This window comes from Procambarus clarkii, chromosome 44 (genome assembly GCF_040958095.1).
Source record: "Procambarus clarkii isolate CNS0578487 chromosome 44, FALCON_Pclarkii_2.0, whole genome shotgun sequence".
Classification (NCBI taxonomy): Eukaryota; Metazoa; Arthropoda; class Malacostraca; order Decapoda; family Cambaridae; genus Procambarus; species Procambarus clarkii.
The window spans coordinates 7,941,746-7,963,444 of NC_091193.1; the positions used below are offsets into that span (position 1 = coordinate 7,941,746).

At 48.3% G+C, this 21,699-nt stretch overlaps 1 protein-coding gene across 1 annotated transcript in view; it reads left to right on the forward strand.

Annotated features, from left to right (window-relative positions):
* The first annotated feature begins 5,788 nt into the window (after nucleotides 1–5,788).
* LOC138350108 (A-kinase anchor protein 5-like) overlaps nucleotides 5,789–21,699 on the forward strand; it is a 47,675-nt gene continuing 31,764 nt past the window's right edge. Inside the window, exon 1 of the mRNA XM_069300402.1 lies at nucleotides 5,789–6,073. Coding sequence (XP_069156503.1) covers nucleotides 5,789–6,073 — 285 coding nt within the window. The remainder of the gene's footprint in view (nucleotides 6,074–21,699) is intronic.

Below are 21,699 nucleotides of genomic sequence, written 5' to 3' on the forward strand. Positions count from 1 at the left end.
GAAGAAGCGCCTCCAGCTCTCAACAATACCTTACACAACGCTCTCCTACCAAAAAGGAAAAAATATTGGAATGCCTATCTAAAATTCCTTCCCATCCTGGAGTATCGCCCTGCAACCCTATCTAAACTTTCTCCCTCTTGAAGCAACAGCCTGGAACGCCCTTCTCTCAAGACTCCTTCGCTGGCTGCCATGTCTCGGAGCGCTCCACCTCAACACAATTTAGGATACTATCCAGCCCGTATAATATTACTGAACGCCAGGTGTATCACCTTCAGATTTAACCGTCACCATCAAACCTCATCTACGACTTCACAGAATACATTCCCTCTGGAATGTATTCCACTGGAATATAGTACACATAACCCTCCCCGTTACATCACAGAACGTTCGTCTTCCTGAAGAATGAAGAATTATGACACAAGCCGTTCGCTGAAACTCTCTCCTCGAAGTACATCTTTACTTGACACATTTTGTACAGAATTTTCTTCCGGAACTACTTCGCTACTCTCTCTGGCAACACTATGAAACCTTTAACCTTCAGTAGCGTCCTTAAGAAATACTAGAACCTGCAAAACTTGAATGACAAGCTTCCAGCGATATTCCAAGACGTAATCTTGGCCTCTGATTATCGTAGTGGCGCCAGGGAGATTAAGGTGAATTTTTATCTGGAAGCTGTGAGATTGATTGATTCCTGAGAGTCCCAAGAGGCTCACAGATATTTTGGTCTGAGGAAATCACGTTTAATGGTTGTCGAACACGCAAGTTATTTATCAACATAACTTTAATTGCCTAATTGTTCTCTGAGATGTTGTTAGAACAGGGCAATTATGTGATCGTGAATCGTCTCGTACTGCACAAAACTTAAAATATATTTAAATAATTTAAATGTATAGTAGTTTGTACGTGAATGTGTTGTTTGTACTAAATCATGTTCATATAACATTATATAAATCGACTAAAATTCGTTATCAAATTTATATCAGTCAAAATTAACAGATCTTCTCCGTCCTGGATCAGACGCAGGTGGTAATGTACTCACCTAGTTGTGTTTGCGGGGGTTGAGCTCTGGCTCTTTGGTCCCGCCTCTCAACTGTCAATCAACAACAATTACATACAATGTGTGTATGTAACTGTGTGTGTGTGCTCACCTAAATGTGTTTACAGTGTCGAGCGTGAGTGCTAAAGCCCCGCCTGCGACCCTCATGCACGCCCACAACACTTCCTCGCAACCACTCATCACAATTAGCACAGCATCCATCTCAACCCAGCCCGTCCTCTCGAGCAATCACAACGTCACTCAACTGATGTACTAAATTGCCCAAATCTAATCTACTCGAGGACCGACGAACAGAAAACGGGATATTACGTCAATTGTATGAGCCACAAAGATGTTTAATACAGGAGTTTTAGTTGCAGGTCACAGCAAGCAACACTTTTGCTGGCTGTGGCCTGCTACTGTGGCAGTCACTGTCTTTCACCAACCGCCGCCTCTTCTTCCCACAATCACACTGTCAGATTAATATCAGTCTCCATCTGGCTAGAACATCAGAACCTTAATCAGACCAAAGTCTCCCAAGGACAGTAGGAAGTAGTAATGATAGCATAAGTAAGTTTAACAGCATTTACAACAATAACATTATTATAATGCACTTTTCAAAATCACAAAAAGTAATTTTTTTAGTAAATCAATCAAAAGCCTCTTCTTGGCCAATATATCACTTCATCACATATAAATGCACATATTAAAAATCAATACTCATGTATTCCAAATAACATAAATTAACACAAAATTCAAAACAAAGCCTAGTGTCATAATTCACCATTACACTTGCTCAGTAATTATCAAAAGAAGGCATCAAGCCGGGAAGACTATGGAGCACCATCCACTTGCTCGACAAATATCTATGTATCTTTGAATGAATCTCATTCGTACACAGACGTAAATATCCATTCACTGCGTCGTCGCGTTCAGTCACTTTTAATCTAACCCACAATTAATACATAAATACACACATAACATGCAAAAGTAACTAAATGTAAAAATTGACTCTCAACATGTGCCAGGCAGCCTAGGCTATTGCCACACCGCTACTTGAATTAGTTGGCTATAAACCATAGGCTTGTGGGGTGTCGTCACAGTTCCCACAACTGCTTTACTGCCACATAAATAATATATGGCGGTCACTAAGATGGGCGGGTTCTCACATAACTGCCCCGGGCCCTTAACCTCTGCCTCTGTTGCTGCATAAACACTGACTCTCGCTATTGGGTCAACGTCTTGTTGCCCGGTATTATTGTAATGGTTCCTTAACTTCATCAATATACTGGTCGGTTCTCACACCCGCCTCAACCAAATAAATACAAGTTACTGTGAAGGTGCGGGTTCTCACATGACAGGCCGGGTCTTAACCTCAGTCCTTAACTGCTGCTGCATATATAATGCTGTTTATCACTAGAGTGTCCCTGACCTTCCGGGCCCGTCGTTACCTATGGACCAAACCGTCGGAGTGTGCAGCTCCTGGGTCTGCCTGCTAGCTGTTGATGCACACACTTTGCACCTGGAGGATTGTCGCCAGGTGCCAACTCCACAGGAAACAGTGCCGACTTCTTCGTGCAGTAGCATCTTGGCACCCATCCCTGGCACGCCTGCATGCATTCTTGTAACGCAGTCGTCCTTCCTGGCGACGAAGACCTCTCACATGAGGTCTGTCTCATGGTCGCTGCAGCTTGCCAGTCCTGCAAGCCTGCTGCACACCTTCCACAACCCTCCCACAACCGCTTCAGCTCCTGGGCTCGCACTCCCTGCTGGATACTGCTCCTATCTTCTGGTTTGATCGTTCTGACAGGCACGGGGTTGACGGTATCCGTCCAGCAGTAGCAGAGCGACAGTTGGCAGGTGTGACCCTGAAACTCCGGCGTGAAGTGACCTTTCTCCGCCAATCTTGGCACTTTCCTTGAAAGTCGTCACTGTCCTGCTTTGTGCTGATTGGTTCCTCTAGGTAGCATCGTCTTGACAACCATGGTAACCTGATGCGTTGAGCCTCTAGAGGCTCTAGCGTCGTCGCTGCATTTGATGCAAAAATCTCTAATGACTCTAATGAATACAATAATGTCGCCAGCATATTGTATACGAGCTAAAAGTCCGAACATCATTCAAGAACCTAAATGTGAGGCATTTAGATTGCTGTACATAGCCAGAGTGAGACCAGTGTTTGTGTATGCTGCCTTATCACGGAGCTCCCATCTTACAAAAAAAATGAAAGCACAAAGAGGTTGAAAAGTTTGCAACAAGGCTCGTCCCCGAATTTCGAGGGAAGGGATATGAATAGACACTGAAAGAACTAAAACTTACGGCGCTAGAAAAAAAGGAGAGTGAAAGGGAGACATGGTAGAGACTTATAAAATACTTAAGGGGATTGACGAAGTGGAAAAAGAGCAAATGTTCTTAATGAAGAAAAAGAGCAAATGTTCTTAATGAAGAAAAAGAGCAAATGTTCTCAATGAACACCAATAGTGCAAGAGGACATGGATGTAAGTTTGAGCTTTAGATAAGTCATAGAAATGTTGGTCAAAGGAAATAAGTCATAGAATGAAGGGGGAATGAAATGAACACAAGCAGCAGATTGTAGAAGCGAACTTACTTATAATTGTAAAAGTCGCTATGATAAGGAAATGGGCCAGAAATAACAGCATTACTCAAACTAAAGGCGGGGTTCATGAGCTAATGCTCGATCCTGCAGGCACAAACTGGCGAGTACACAACCACCTACACCACCCCCATCCGTTTTCAATGAACAGCGTGTAAAAATTCATGAATGCGTCTGTGGGGTCGACCGCTGAATGGAATGAACTTGAGTCGAAGACGGGTTGCGCACGCACGCACGCACACCACCAATATCACCCACCAATACATGCACAGGCGCGCACGCATGTACGCACACATGCGCAAGCATGCACATCTCATATGTAGGTATGATAGAGCTCGAGAAGCTCAGGAACCTGTACACCAGTAGATTGACAATTGAGAGGCGGGACCATAGAGCCAAAGCTCAATCCCAGCAACCACAACTAAGTGAGTACAACACTGGGAGATAGAAGAGTTAGACAGGACATGATCACCACATACAAGATTCCTAGATAAATTGATAGGGTAGATAAAGACAGGCTATTTACCACAAGGGGCACACGCACTAGGGGACACAGGTGGAAATTGAGTGCCCAAATGAGCCATAGAGACGTTAGAAAGATTTTTTTCAGTGTCAGAGTAGTAGACAAATGGAATGCATTAGGAAGTGATGTGGTGGAGGCTGACTCCATACACAGCTTCAAGTGTAGATATGATAGAGCCCAATAGGCTCAGGAATCTGTACACCTGTTGATTGACGGTTGAGAGGCGGGACCAAAGAGCCAGAGCTCAACCCCCGCAAACACAACTAGGTGAGCACACACACACACACACACACACACACACACACACACACACACACACACACACACACACACACACACACACACACACACACACACACACACACACACACACACACCAAAATTTCCCATCACAAGTCAATCGAGGGCCGCAATAGTTGAAACAGCAGCGCCGCGCCCGACCCTCCAGACCCTTTGTCTTTGCTAATGAATTGGCGGGAAAAATGGGGACGGAGGCGCGATTTCCAATCTTGTGGGCCGTCAGGGATTTGCGATTCAGTAATTAACAAAAATTCTAATTAATCCCTCCCTGGATGCTGCTTCTGCTGATGGTACTACCTTGAGGAGCAACTGTAGGTGCTGCAGGACTCTGCTGCACTCACAGGGGGTGCTGCAGGACCCCTGCTGCACTCACAGGAAGATGCGGCACTCTCAGAGAGGTGCTGCGCTCACAGAGAGGTGCTGCACTCTCAGAGAGGTGCTGCACTCACAGGGAGCTGCTGCAGGACCCCCCCCCCCCTTTCCTTGAGAAGGTGAAGAGGATTGCAGTTTTGGGGAGACGGGGGCTGTTCCAGTAGGGGGGAGGACTTGATGGGGGGAGGTGACGCCTCGGTAGAGTAGGGGAGGGGGATAGCTCGAGAGGGAAGGGGATGAACTGCTCGAGAAGTGATGGGGGATAGTTCTAGAGAGGAGCGGGACTGCTCGGGAGGGGAGGAGGAGGCCAACGCCTCCGAACGCGGAGGGGGAGGGGGACGACCCCACAGGGGAGGGGGACGGCTCCACAGGGGAAGGGAAACAGCCCCACAGGGGAGGGGGCGGCTCCACAGGGAAGGGGAACAAGTATTGCGTGTAAAATGCTGAAATTATCAGGTTAATAATAATAGAGAGGGTCTCCATTACTCTCAGCCTACCGCTCCCTTATCCTATCCAGCAGGAGAGGACTGGCGGGCGACCAACACCAACTTATAAGGGAAAACTCTGGCCTGACAAACCTGATCGTCTTCTACGACAAGGTTACTGAGACTGGAAAAATAAGTCTAGGAAGACTTCTAGGAGGTAGGTAGTGGGGCATGACAGCTGAGTGGACAGCGCTCGGGATTCGTAGTCCTAAAATTCCGGGTTCAATCTCCGGTGGAGGCGGAAACAAATGGGCAGAGATTCTTTCACCCTGACGTCCCTATTCACCTAGCAGTAAATAGGTACCTGGGAGTTAGACAGCTGCTACGGGTTGCTTCCCGGGGTGTGTGTAGTAAAAAGGAGGCCAGGTCCGGGACCGGGCCGCGGGGACGCTGAGCCCTGAAATCATTTCAAGATAACCTCAAGAGGAGACTGTAGTGTCCTGAGTGTGAGGACACGTGTGATGCTGCTCCTGGTGGACAAGCTGGTGGACAGGTGGTGGACAGGTGGTGGACAGGTGGTGGACAAGGTGGTGGACAAGGTGGTGGACAAGCTGGTGGACAAGCTGGTGGACAGGCTGGTGGACAGGCTGGTGGACAAGGTGGTGGACAAGGTGGTGGACAAGCTGGTGGACAAGCTGGTGGACAGGCTGGTGGACAGGCTGGTGGACAAGCTGGTGGACAAGCTGGTGGACAAGCTGGTGGACAAGCTGGTGGACAAGGTGGTGGACAGGTGGTGGAGAAGCGAAGTGAGAGAACTGGCAACCATAAGAACTGAGAGAGCACACACAAAAAAAAACAGAGTGAGAAAGGTGGCTTCGAGGTGGAGGAGCCCAGAGACACTCCCCAGGACACATCCACCTCCTCAACACCCCAGAGAAACTCCACCCATACACTATCCCTTCCCCCTACACCCCTCCCACCAACACAAGCCCTCACTCTCCACGCAACGAATACATGCACACACCTCACTACACACCTCCCCCAACCAAAGGTACCCCCCACACACACACACACAGGTACACCCCCCCCCCCACACACACAGGTACACCCCCCACACACACACAGGTATCCCCCCCCCCAAACACACACAGGTAACCTCCCCCCCCCCCACACACACAGGCACCACGTACCTCTTAAGGTGACTAATGAGGGGGGCGCGGCAGGACGTGCCCGCGCTGTGTGCCTCACCTGGCAGGAAGGTGGAGGGCCCCGTGTACTCCCGCCGGACCCTCGCCCTCAACACCGCCACCGGCCACCACGCTAAATCCCATTCAATTATGCATTCTCCGGCCACATGATAGGCTAATCTCGGGCAATTAAGGTCCAGCTCTGGCCCCCGACCCGACCTTTGTACCAGATGCCACAACAACCAACCCCCGCAATGTATTTAGCGCTGGCCGGTGTGTTCTATTGATCTGAGAGTATGTGGGACTCCGTAATGAACACAACGTTTTCCGGTCTTTATCTCGTCACCGGGGTCACGCGCACGTGCTTCCACGTGGTCACGCGCACAGGTCATCGTAGCTGAGTGGACATCGTCGTGGTCCTAAGGGCCCCGGTGTGGTTCCGAATCGAGGTAGAGACAAATGAGCCGAGTTTCTTTTACCTGATGCCTATGTTCACTTAGCAGTAAATAGGTACCTGGGAGTTAGACAACTACTAGAGGCTGTATCCTGGCGATGTGTGATAGTGAGAGACAAATTGTAGAAGATATGATACAGGAAAACATAAGTCGGGAGTCAGTACACGAGAGACTAAACGACCGACGGTTAGAAAGGCCGGGCCCAAGAGCTAACAGTTGGATCCTGCAAGCACAAACAGTAAATACATGCTTCCATGTTGCATTCAAAAACAGCTAAACATGACTATACTGTTTATAAATTTCCCACAAAACTAATCAACCCCAACTCGAGGAGAGCCTCCACCTTAAGCCTACCTGGACTGGAGAGTCTAGAGTGCTCACAATGCTCCTGTGTGTGGTGGAGGTGTTGTGTGGTGGCCGTGTGGTGAGACCTCCTCACCACACCACCAGGTGCGTGGGTGTTGCTCCGTGTTCTCTCGTATTCACTTCAGGCTTTATATGTTGCAGCAGTCTCTTGCCACCTCCAGGCCGCCACGCCGCCACCCCCGGGCCCCCACCCCCCCGGCCGCCACCCCCAGGCCGCCACCCCCAGGCCGCCACCCCCAGGCCGCCACCCCCCCCCCCCCCCCCTCATATTTCACATATATGAAAGAATGGGAGTTATAAATAACCTTTAATTTTACAATTGGTTAGTCAATAACATGAAACATTAGAAGTGCAAACAATTCTTACAACAACCTTTCTCCAACAACTTAACAACAACAACAACTCACTACAACCACTTTATCGTCTCTCATGAGCAGACAATTAGCTTCCTCTTGGCTTTTAGCTTCAGGTGAAACAAATATGAACAAGACCCCACACAACCGTCTCCACCCGTTCTCAGGCTGGGCTCGTCCAAGCTGCAGCCAACCTGTCTTGAGGTTATCTTGAGATGATTTCGGGGCTTAGCGTCCTCGCGGCCCGGTCCTCGACCAGGCCTCCTCCTCGTTACACGCCCCCAGGAAGCAGCCCGTAGCTGCTGTCTAACTCCCAGGTACCTATTTACTGCTAGGTGAGTACGTGCATCATAATGAAAGAAACTCTACCCATTTGTCTCTGCCTCCACCGGGGATCGAACCCGGAACCTCAGGACTACTAATCCCGAGCACTGTCCACTCAGCTGTCAGGTCCCTAAAGAAGACACCTAAGGGAAGAGCATTTCCCTGAGGCACCAAAGAGAAACTTCCCGTCAGTTATAACTGACTGTGTCACGAGTCATTACAACTCCGAGTCCAGGCGAGTCATCAGCAGCCAGTCATCAGTCATCACACGTGTTCACCAGTATTCCCCCGTCAGAGTACGTGAGGCAGCCTCACGACGAACCAGGTGGCTGGACCAACCACCCTCACGACGGACCAGGTAGCTGGACCAACCACCCTCACCACGGACCAGGTGGCTGGACCAACCACCCTCACGACGGACCAGGTAGCTGGACCAACCACCCTCACCACGGACCAGGTAGCTGGACCAACCACCCTCACGACGGACCAGGTGGCTGGACCAACCACCCTCACCACGGACCAGGTGGCAGGACCAACCACCCTCACCACGGACCAGGTGGCTGGACCAACCACCCTCACCACGGACCAGGTGGCTGGACCAACCACCCTCACCACGGACCAGGTGGCTGGACCAACCACCCGTCACGGGACCTACACAATAGGTGTGCCGTAACGGTTTCAAATCGGTCTGTTTAAGCCACTCCCAATAATTAGTTAAGTGTCAGACACCTGGATAATTGGAGAGCCAGGTGATCCATCAGGTTCATGTAGAGGTCATGCAGGGGAGAAGAGTGGCAAGGTACCCCTGGTAGTGCAGGCGGGCTCACGGCGGTCATTAAAGGTCAAAGGAAGTTACATTCCCTGGGTACCTGGCTACACACACAAAGGTCGCTGATGACAAAGGTCGTAGAGAAGTATATTACCGGTGAGGAACACTGAAGGTCTGCCGCAGGACCATACATTATCTTGAGGTTATCTTGAGATGATTTCGGGGCTTTAGTGTCCCCGCGGCCCGGTCCTCGACCAGGCCTCCACCCCCCCCAGGAAGCAGCCCGTGACAGCTGACTAACACTCAGGTACCTATTTTACTGCTAGGTAACAGAAGGCATAGGGTGAAGGAAACTCTGCCCATTGTTTCTCGCCGGCGCCCGGGATCGAACCCGGGATCACAGGATCACAAGTCCAGTGTGCTGTCCGCCCGGCCGACCGGCTCCCTTAGAGCACAATTAGAGCACAACTCCGCCGCAGGATTACAGAACGTAGCGCGAGCGGCTGTTCAAGGAGGCTTCATGTAACAGATCCTGGTGGAAGAGGAGTAAGCAATAATTGAGAATAAAGTTCAACACAGACGACACTGAATAACTGCAAATAACAATTAAATGAACAATGTATGTTGTTGGGATCAGGCTACCAACACTGAACACACAGCTGCACCTCCCTCCGTGCCTGTCAATCACAGCTGCACATCCCTCCCTGCCTGTCAATCACAGCTGCACCTCCCTCCATGCCTGTCAATCACAGCTGCACCTCCCTCCATGCCTGTCAATCACAGCTGCACCTCCCTCCCTGCCTGTCAATCACAGCTGCACCTCCCTCCATGCCTGTCAATCACAGCTGCACCTCCCTCCATGTCTGTCAATCACAGCTGCACCTCCCTCCATGCCTGTCAATCACAGCTGCACCTCCCTCCATGCCTGTCAATCACAGCTGCACCTCCCTCCCTGCCTGTCAATCACAGCTGCACCTCCCTCCATGCCTGTCAATCACAGCTGCACCTCCCTCCATGTCTGTCAATCACAGCTGCACCTCCCTCCATGCCTGTCAATCACAGCTGCACCTCCCTCCATGCCTGTCAATCACAGCTGCACCTCCCTCCTTGCCTGTCAATCACAGCTGCACCTCCCTCCGTGCCTGTCAATCACAGCTGCACCTCCCTCCATGCCTGTCAATCACAGCTGCACCTCCCTCCTTGCCTGTCAATCACAGCTGCACCTCCCTCCCTGCCTGTCAATCACAGCTGCACCTCCCTCCATGTCTGTCAATCACAGCTGCACCTCCCTCCATGCCTGTCAATCACAGCTGCACCTCCCTCCATGCCTGTCAATCACAGCTGCACCTCCCTCCATGCCTGTCAATCACAGCTGCACCTCCCTCCATGCCTGTCAATCACAGCTGCACCTCCCTCCATGCCTGTCAATCACAGCTGCACCTCCCTCCATGCCTGTCAATCACAGCTGCACCTCCCTCCTTGCCTGTCAATCACAGCTGCACCTCCCTCCCTGCCTGTCAATCACAGCTGCACCTCCCTCCATGCCTGTCAATCACAGCTGCACCTCCCTCCGTGCCTGTCAATCACAGCTGCACCTCCCTCCTTGCCTGTCAATCACAGCTGCACCTCCCTCCTTGCCTGTCAATCACAGCTGCACCTCCCTCCGTGCCTGTCAATCACAGCTGCACCTCCCTCCTTGCCTGTCAATCACAGCTGCACCTCCCTCCCTGCCTGTCAATCACAGCTGCACCTCCCTCCTTGCCTGTCAATCACAGCTGCACCTCCCTCCCTGCCTGTCAATCACAGCTGCACCTCCCTCCTTGCCTGTCAATCACAGCTGCACCTCCCTCCCTGCCTGTCAATCACACCTGCACCTCCCTCCTTGCCTGTCAATCACAGCTGCACCTCCCTCCCTGCCTGTCAATCACACCTGCACCTCCCTCCTTGACTATAGTCTGAAGTAGATTCCTAGAGTTCTTATACTCCCCAAACCTAACCTGGGGCCAGGCTTGGTTTTGTATGCAGACCCACATGTAACAACATTGCTGGTTGGCACATCCTGCACGAACGTGTTCAACTGTTTCTTGAACAATACTTTTATTCCGGCGATTTTTCTTATATATATATATTGGAATATGACTGAAGATACCTTCTTGTTCATATAATGTTCTGTGATGGTGCTTATGACGCCTTTATTCCCTTCAATAGATCAACCCGTTCTCGCACTTTCTTACAGTCAATATTGACTTATTAAATACGTGCATATGTGACATACTAAACATACTAGTTTACCTTGAAAAGCTTCATAGAAAACACCGATTTTACCTAAACCTTCTTAGTATGTTAAGATAAGCATCTTATTGCTTCGTAATTACAATTATTACTTAATCCAGTTAAGTAATAATTGTAATTACGAAGCAATAAGATGCTTATCTTAACATAGAAGGATAGGTAAGGTCGGTGTTTTCTATGAAGCTTTTCAAGGTAAACTAGTATTTTAAGTATGTCACATATGCAGGTATTTAATAAGTCAATATTGACTATACGAAAGTGCGAGAACCGGTTGCAATAAACTTCTCCATTTCCTGCCATATCCTTTGCTCCAGTATGTTATTTTGTAGGGCATATTTGGGACCTGGCCTTACAGTACCTTCCATCTATATATTATATGATACTGTGTCAGACCACGGAGGAAGAATTGAAACAGGAATTTCCTTAAATACTTTCGTATAATTATACATCTTCCTTCTGAAGATGTATTAATATACGAAAGTACTTAAGGAAATTCCTGTTTTAATTCTTCCTCCGTGGTCTGAGACTCATATTTTTCATTACGTGTTAATTTTCGTGATTTATGCACATTATATGATACTTTTCTCGTCTCCTTTCTAGAGTATATTTCGAGTGCTTTGAGACGGTCCCATTAACTTGGATGCTGTACCGCGTGTCTGGGTGGCGTGGAGTGGACCTGTAACTGCTGATTTAGGTGTTTCTGGCATCTCTCCTGTATCCAAGCCATTTCTTAATACTACACTGAGCACTCGTCTTACTGGTACTTTGCGTTTCCTTGTAAATATAAAGTTCTTGGTGTCAGGAGACCCGGGAGCAGAATGTATGGGTATAGTGAAAAACTTGCTTTTCAAAGTCTGCTGTGCTCGTGTTAATGTCTGTTACACTATCTCTTCAGTCTGATATGATCGCTTCAGCTTCTGCTCTATTTCTTCAAGCTCTCTGTTTAAATTACATTTTGTTGGGATATTCGTTTCTAATTATTATTTTCAGTTTTCCCCTTTTGTGCAGATCCGTCTGCGATCTCTTTCTAAGCTGGTCTTCTATTAGACTTTTAGCAAAGGAACAAATTTCAGGTTGACTGGTACGCTTATGAGGACGTTACTGTACTAAAGACGTCTTCACACTGGATGTTTGCTAGTTCAGTGTTTACCTTCCAAGTCAATCCTCTTATTGTTAACATTTAATTTAATGCACGGTCCTTCCCGCATGTTAATCTTCTTGGACGAATTATGTGTATTAAGAATACCAGGTTTGGACTCCTATGAGTTCATGATGTCTGTAGTGTCTCAGACTGGGAGTGTTCCTAATATATGTGTCAGTGTTCCAGCAGATCATACCGCAAGTGTCTTCGTTCCCCGTTGGCTCTGGTATAGTTGAGCTCTTAAGTAGTTTTCTTAAATGTGATTGGAAATCATCCTGAAAACAACCAGTTATAACGTTATTGCTTGTAATTCTCCCTCTAAAACTTGGTAGACTGACGTGTCCAAGTAAGATAATATTCGGCGTTTTCTAGATTATTGAGGCAATTGTCTATTTTTTTTTTCAGTAAGTTTCTCAGGCGTTGTATCTCTCGGGTTCTGTATTAGAAACATAACGAGGTTTATATTCTCTACTTGGGTTACCACCTCCACCACCTCATTTATAGAGTTTATGAACTCTGTGCGTACTAGTTCCGCTTTAAAATACAAACCTACTCATCCATTTTGCATATCCAATCTATCACATCTATTTAACAAAATTATATTGTGATTACCCTGTACCTGTGGTCCCCCTTATGTGAATGGTCCACACGGTAAATTCTACTTGATTAGAAGATCATTGGTGAGAAGAACTGTATGTCACGATTTTCACTTGAGGCTTTGTGCGTTGGCAAAAGTAAATGTGGCTTAAGGAGTTTTGTTCCATTTCCACCATGATACAAGGCGTGCTGTAGTGTCAAACTTAGTCATCCAATTGTGGCAGTAGTACTGGTGGTGGTGTACTCACCTAGTTGTGTTTGCGGGGGTTGAACTCTGCTCTTTCGGCCCGCCTCTCAACTATCAATCAACGGTTACTAACTACTATTTTTTCACACCCACACACACACACCCACACACACACACACATTAGGGGCCTCGTAGCCTGGTGGATAGCGCGCAGGACTCGTAATTCTGTGGCGCGGGTTCGATTCCCGCACGAGGCAGAAACAAATGGGCAAAGTTTCTTTCACCCTAAGTGCCCCTGTTACCTAGCAGTAAATAGGTACCTGGGAGTTAGTCAGCTGCCACGGGCTGCTTCCTGGGGTGTGTGTGTGTGTGTGGTGAGGGAAAAAAAAATAGTAGTTAGTAAACAGTTGATTGACAGTTGAGAGGCGGGCCGAAAGAGCAAAGCTCAACCCCCGCAAACACAACTAGTAAACACACACACACACACACACACAAAGTGCACTTAGTCCACTTATTGTTCTCATAAATGAGGCAAATGCATTGTTTGCATCTTTAACTAAAACTCACTTAAAGGACTATTATAATAGAGAGATATGGATGCCAGAATTCAATATTTCGGATGTGATAGGGAACTGGTTACAAGGTGGGGTCAGCCTGTACATCAAAAACAAGCTTATCTGCACACATACGGATGATGAGTTACAGTAACATGGCTGAAGATTTGATGACTAAATCACACAGAAATTTAAGAAATGAGGTTGTGTCGGTCAAATGGTCCAACTAGGTGAGTACACACAGACACACACACACACACACACACATACATACACACACACACACACACACACACACACACACACACACACACACACACACACACACACACACACACACACACTCCCAGGAAGCAGCCCGTAATAGTTGTCTAACTCTTAGGTACCTACCTTGAGGCTACCTTGAGGTGCTTCCGGGGCTTAGTGTCCCCGCGGCCCGGTCGTCGACCAGGCCTCCTGGTTGCTGGACTGATCAACCAGGCTGTTAGACGCGGCTGCTCGCAGCCTGACGTATGAGTCACAGCCTGGTTGATCAGGTATCCTTTGGAGGTGCTTATCCAGTTCTCTCTTGAACACTGTGAGGGGTTTGCCAGTTATGCCCCTTATGTGTGACCCTATTTACTGCTAGGTAATAGGGTCATCAGGGTGAAAGAAACTCTACCCATTGTTTCTCGCCGGCGCCGGGAATCGAACCCCGAACCACAGGATTACGTATCTAGCGTGCTGTCCACTCAGCCACTCGCTGAAAGTAGTACAGGTGGTGTGTGGTAGTTTCTGTGACGGCTTGGAGTGTTCCTCCCGTCTCCTACATCTGTATCTTCCTCCTTCCCTGTCTCCTACATCTGTATCTTCCTCCTTCCCTGTCTCCTACATCTGTATCTTCCTCCTTCCCTGTCTCCTACATCTGTATCTTCCTCCTTCCCTGTCTCCTACATCTGTATCTTCCTCCTTCCCTGTCTCCTACATCTGTATCTTCCTCCTTCCCTGTCTCCTACATCTGTATCTTCCTCCTTCCCTGTCTCCTACAGCTGTATCTTCCTCCTTCCCTGTCTCCTACAGCTGTATCTTCCTCCTTACCAGTCAATCACAGCTGTACCTTATCCTCTCTCTCGGGGAATAATCCTTCAGATTGCTGGGGATTAAGACCATATTGGCACAGAGCGCTGGCTAATGCCGCCCGGCCTCAGGTGGCGCTCATTACGGCCATAAATAAGGACATTTGCTTTAAGTCTGAGATAAGAAGGAGTGTGTTTACCGCCGCCGCCGGCCCCTCCAGGACCGGCTGTCCGGCTGCTAACGAGCACCGTCACGTGACTCCCACTGTCCGCTCCTCCCAGCCCGGCCAGCGGCTCTGGCTTCACACCAACCTAAAGATTTCTTTCAGCAAATTTTCTCTTTAATATTACATTTTCTTCATCCTGAAGTTTTCAGATAGCAATAATGTGATGGATCCAGTGTGCATAAGGAAGCCAGTGTGACTGAGAGAGACCCCGCGGTGCGTGATGAAGTCAAGGTCAGTGGTGAGCGAGGGCAAGACTGACCACTAGGAAACACCTGCGTCTTCACCCGCCAGATGGCCTCACGCGGGTTAAAGGTTGCCAATGACAGATAATTATAGGGACAAGGGGCACCAAACGGACCAAATTAAAGTTTCAGCCACAAAGACCTTCCCTCCCCCCCCCCCCTTCCCCACCGGATTAGGCAGGTTGGAGGGTTGCCGTAGGAGCTGGGGGGGTACTCAATTAGTTGTGCTTGCGGGGGTTGAGCTTCGGCTCTTAAGTCCCGCCTCTCAACCGTCAATCAACTGGTGTACAGACTCCTGAGCCTACTGGGCTCTATCATATCTACAGTTGAAACTGTGTATGGAGTCAGCCTCCACCACAACACTGCCTAATGCATTTCATCTGTTAACTGCTCTGACACTGAACAAATTCTTTGTAACATCTCTGTGGCTCATTTGGGGACTAAGTTTCCACCTGTGTCCTACTGTTTGTGTTTCACCCATGCTAAATACTTTGTCTTTGTCCACCCTGTCAATTCTTCTGAGAATTTTGTAGGTGGTGATCATGTCTAATCTAACATGTCTTCCATGGACGTGAGGTTTAGTTCCCTTAGCCTTTCTTCGTAACTCATACCTCTCAATTCTGGAACCATTCTTGGGGCCTACCTCTGAATCTTCTCTAACTTTGTCTTGAGTTGAACCAGATATGGACTCCAGGCTGGAGCGGCATACTCCAGGATTGGTCTGACGTAAGTGGTAAACAAGGTTCTGAATGATTCCATACACAAGTTTCAAAAGGCAATTCTTATATTGTCAAATTTTTGATATGCCGCTGATAATATCCTTTTCATAGGGATTCTGGGGACAGGTTCGGTGTGATATCAACACCCAGTTCTTTCTCTCTATTTGACTCTTGCAGGATTTTACCTCCCAGATGGTACCTTGTGTTCGGCCTCCTGCTCCCTTCACCTAATTTCATTACTTTACACTTACCTGAGTTAAACTTTAGTAGCCATTTTCTAGACCATTCCTGCAATTTGTCCAGGTTGCCCTGTAGTCTTTTCTATCTTCAGGTGGTGGAAGGTTTGGTGTGGGCACTGGCGAAGGAATGGTTTGTGTGTGTGTGTGTGTGTGTGTGTGTGTGTGTGTGTGTGTGTGTGTGTGTGTGTGTGTGTGTGTGTGTGTGTGTGTGTGTGTGTGTGTGTGTGTGCGCGCGCGCGCTCTCACAAAGATGTAATAGGAGGGTCAACCGCAATTCAATCTTTTCACAAATATTTCTGATCACATTTACATATCAAACTTTATGGAATTGTCTTCCACAACTTCCTCATGTAGTCCGTTAACTCATCTACGACACTTGAACTGAGGAAGCAGCACCTGACATCCCTGTGACTCACCTCACATCTCTGTGACTCACCTCACATCTCTGTGACTCATGTGGGAACCGACCTGCGAGATTTATATTTATTTAATTTATATGAATTTATATTTACGTTAATTTATATACTTCGATAGCAATTTGTATGATAATGAGTGGACTGTATTTCTGCAATAATGTCATAATCTCACAAATCGATCCTCTACTCATTAGGGGGGTTTATATTAATTTATATATATGCAGCCAATCAAACTACAGTATTAACTACATACATTGAAGAGGTTCCTTATCTTATAGTACAGCAGGTTAGTCCACCAGGTATAACTAGGGTGTAGACACCAAATTATCCTCTTTGAGGTAGCTTCCATCAGAGAGGAGGGAGCCGGTCGGCCGAGCGGACAGCACGCGGGACTTGTGATCCTGTGGTCCTGGGTTCGATCCCAGGCGCCGGCGAGAAACACTGGGCAAAGTTTCTTTCACCCTATGCCCCTGTTACCTAGCAGTAAAATAGGTACCTGGGTGTTAGTCAGCTGTCACGGGCTGCTTCCTGGGGGTGGAGGCCTGGTCGAGGACCGGGCCGCGGGGACACTAAAGCCCCGAAATCATCTCAAGATAACCTCAAGATAAGATCACCCAGTAACTGGTGCACAAAGTCTTGCTTCCTCGTCTTGACCTGTTAAAAGGGCGCTAGCTGTAAAGCCAGAATCCTATATATGACAAGCTATATCAGAGAAAACACTATACATGGAACAATGAAGACCTGGCTTAATTACCTTTAGTATGAGGCGATTTCGTGATCTAACTGGACCACCCTACCCAATGACATTAATGGCCACTAATGATAGATAAACGGGTTTCGGAAAGACACTTAACTTGAATTTGTTGACAGCGTGTGATAATGGTACACCTTTGGTTTCCATAACACTACGTCCAAGTAAAATTAACAGGAGCCGTATTTGCTCCCGAGAGCCTCTGGTCTAGTCTAAACAATGGCTGCCCCCTCCCTCACCACTCCTGCCTGGCTTACATTGTCCAGATAACAGAAAGTGATAGAAGGGTCACATTTACTCTACTTTAATATTGATAATTAAGTTAATTTATATGAGATGTTTTTCTGATGGTAAAGTCCAAAGACTAATGTATTTAAGAATAATTCCCAGCAGAATAGCTGGTGAATTATAATAGTATGTGGTGATGATATCCCGTTTTCTATAGACGGTAATTCCACTACAAGTTACGTTTTCTATGGGTTAACTTGTTGGTAATACAGCAGCAATTATTTGTATGATTATTAAATGGTGTCGGATTTTCCGACAACTCACCTCACATCTCTGTGACTCACCTCACATCTCTGTGACTCACCTTACATCTCTGTGACTCACCTCACATCTCTGTGACTCACCTTACATCTCTGTGACTCACCTCACATCTCTGTGACTCACCTCACATCTCTGTGACTCACCTCACATCTCTGTGACTCACCTCACATCTCTGTGACTCACCTCACATCTCTGTGACTCACCTCACATCTCTGTGACTCACCTCACATCTCTGTGACTCACCTCACATCTCTGTGACTCACCTCACATCTCTGTGACTCACCTCACATCTCTGTGACTCTACCTCACATCTCTGTGACTCTACCTCACATCTCTGTGACTCACCTTACATCTCTGTGACTCACCTCACATCTCTGTGACTCACCTCACATCTCTGTGACTCACCTCACATCTCTGTGACTCACCTCACATCTCTGTGACTCACCTCACATCTCTGTGACTCACCTCACATCTCTGTGCCTCACTTCACATCTCTGTGACTCACCTCACATCTCTGTGACTCACCTCACATCTCTGTGACTCACCTCACATCTCTGTGACTCACCTGTGTCTCCAATTTCCAAGAATGTTCCCTTGTTCCACTGTTCCTCATATTACTTTTCTCTCTTCTTGGGCAACTCTCCTCCGAATCTTCTACGTCATTATCATGTCTGTCCTATTCCTTCTTTCTTGCAGTGTAGTGAGGTCCACTTCCCTCAGTCTTTCTTCATAGCTCACTCCCCTTACCTCAGGGACAAGCTTTGTTGCATATGCCATTAACATTTTTAATTTTGTTTCTTGCACCACCACCACACATCACCACCTGCCCTACCCCCCACCTCACCACCACCATCACCAGCACCACCTGCTCCCCCCCCCTGAACACCACCACTACCATCACCTGCCCTACCCCCCACCTCACCACCACCATCACCAGCACCACCTGCTCCCCCCCCCCCCCTGAACACCACCACCATCATCACCTGCCCTACCCCCCCCCCCCCTGAACACCACCACCACACTTCACCACCATCACCACACACCACCACCTGCCCAACCACCCCCCTCTGGACACCAACACCACCACCACATATCACCACCAGCCCTACCCCCCCCCCCCTCACCACCACCAGTGTGTCAACACATTAACCCAACCAGGCCATCTGCGCGGATTGTTTATTCATTCACCCGGCCACTGCGGGCGATGTGCAACAGATTGTAACAGGTAATTAATGTGGAGAGGGGCTGGAGGTGCACGGGTCGTGTAGCGGCGAGGCTGCACGCGCAGGGGACCACTTTATTGCCTGTATTAACACCTTCATTCACTAGGGCCCCGTCATCACTGGTGCTGGCTACTTGTCCACGCCAGGGGGGACCTATTTGTCCAGGCCAGGGGGGACTTCTTTGTCCAGGCCAGGGGGAACCTATTTGTCCAGGCCAGGGGGAACCTATTTGTCCAGGCCAGGGGGAACCTATTTGTCCAGGCCAGGGGGAACCTATTTGTCCAGGCCAGGGGGAACCTATTTGTCCAGGCCAGGGGAACCTATTTGTCCAGGCCAGGGGGAACCTATTTGTCCAGGCCAGGGGGAACCTATTTGTCCAGGCCAGGGGGAACCTATTTGTCCAGGCCAGGGGGAACCTATTTGTCCAGGCCAGGGGGAACCTATTTGTCCAGGCCAGGGGGAACCTATTTGGTGCCTCTCCTTATTAATTCCTGGAGCCGGTGCGGTCAGTGGTGGAGTGTGAGGCCGGTAATTGATGTTAGGAGCAGTGTGGTGGTGGTGGTGTAGTCAGTGTGGCAGTGGTGGCGGTGGTGCAGTTAGTGTGGCGGTCGTGCTGCAGCTCAAGAGCAGTCAGACAGACAAATAGTTCTGAAGCATATTTGAATCATTTCTATTTTGGTTTATACTTCTGTAAGTAGGTAGGGGTCCCTGCCGGGGCTCGCACGGTACGAGTGAGTCTACCAGAGGTATACTGGACGCTGAAGGGTAAAGTTGTCTTAATAGGGTTGGCTGGTTGTGCTGCTGGGGTGACGGTGCCGGTGTGTGTACACCTCTCGGTTGAGATTTAGAGTTTCCTCACAAGTCTTGTGAGTAGTGAAGGTCAGTATCAGAGGCTTATCTTGAGGTTAACTTGAGATGATTTCGGGGCTTTAGTGTCCCCGCGGCCTGGTCCTCGACCAGGCCTCCACCCCCAGGAAGCAGCCCGTGACAGCTGACTAACTCCCAGGTACCTATTTACTGCTAGGTAACAGGGGCATTCAGGGTGAAAGAAACTTTGCCCATTTGTTTCTGCCTCGTGAGGGAATCAAACCCGCGCCACAGAATTACGAGTCCTGCGCGCTATCCACCAGGCTACGAGGCCCCTTGGCAACAGTCGAGAAACGTGCAGTCTGCCCATCCTCCTCCTCCTCTATTTTTAAGTAGTTTTCACTTCGAGGTCATGCTCGTGGAGGTGAGTGTCTTGTTAGACCACTTAGCTCTTGTGGCAGACCTGTATCCTCTTAGCAATTTCTTGGAAGCGTCTTCAAGTAACTCATATACGTCTTCCTCATTCTCCATGTGTCCACCCGCTCTTTTGTACAGCTGCTCCTTGGCTCGGAAAAGCTTCACCCTCCTCGTAGTGCTTCCCTGTCACTCGCCTGATCATTTGTGATTGGGTACCTGGTTGTTAAACGATTGGCGGGTCGGATTGCAGGGAAACTAGCGGGTAAGGCTTACCATGAGCTATGGCATGGGGCAGCTCTCAGCCTGCTAACAGGAGTCTGGAGTCTCTCATAAGTAACCCACTTATTTATGTGAGTTCCTATACTCACTTAACACACACACAAAAAAAAAGTGGTCACCGTTTCATTTTGTTATTCAATGACTAATGTTCTCATGTCCCTTTAAAAACATCTAAAAGCTTGAACACAGATGCATCCACTCTCTCTCTCTCTCTCTCTCTCTCTCTCTCTCTCTCTCTCTCTCTCTCTCTCTCTCTCTCTCTCTCTCTCTCTCTCTCTCTCTCTCTCTCTCTCTCATAGTTTCGCAGTTAATTTGGTCATGCCAAAAATCTGTCATTCCCGGAAGTTTTGCTCTCAGCCTGTAAGTTGACTCTGCCACTGATTAGGGAATATTTATGCATGCTCTCTTCGTCTTTTGTGTTCTTATCTCTGTCTCCTGAGGTTCTCCGTGCAGTCATAAATCACAGCCACAACCACTTTATCTCCCTCCAACAAAATTATTCCCCTCGAAAAAGACCTTGTATATATTTACTTAATCCAAATTAAAGAGATTTCACCAAAAATTCATTTTATATCACCCAGCAATGTGACACCTCGTCCGAGAGGTTTCTCTCTACATTTGCTGTGAAAAAGTGCTGTCACATCGTAGATTGTGTCCATAATAATTTTGTTAATTCGTCTGCTTTACTTTAGAGTCTATCAATGTTGGGGAATCTGATCGTCGGAGTGGTGAAGGTTCCCGCCTCTGGCCGGCTCGAGGACGCTCCTCAGAATATGCAGCGAGACAATGATGAATTATTAAGTCCTTATAGAACGACGGCCTTGAACGGTAGCCTTGATTCTCACAGGGTCGAATAGTCAGTAGAGAGAGAGAGAGAGAGAGAGAGAGAGAGAGAGAGAGAGAGAGAGAGAGAGAGAGAGAGAGAGAGAGAGAGAGAGAGAGAGAGAGACAGAGAGAGAGAGAGAGAGAGAGAGAGACAGAGAGAGAGAGAGAGAGACAGAGAGAGAGAGAGAGAGAGAGAGAGAGAGAGAGAGAGAGAGAGAGAGAGAGAGAGAGAGAGAGAGAGAGAGAGGGAGATAGAGAGAGAGAGAGAGAGAGAGAGAGAGAGAGAGAGAGAGAGAGAGAGAGAGAGAGAGAGAGAGAGAGAGAGAGAGAGAGAGAGAGAGAGAGAGAGAGAGAGAGAGAGAGAGACAGAAACAGAAAAGAGACAGAAAAAGAGAGAGAAAGAGAAAGAAAAAGAGAAAGACAGAAAAAGAAAGAAAAAAAAGAGAAAGAAAGAGAGA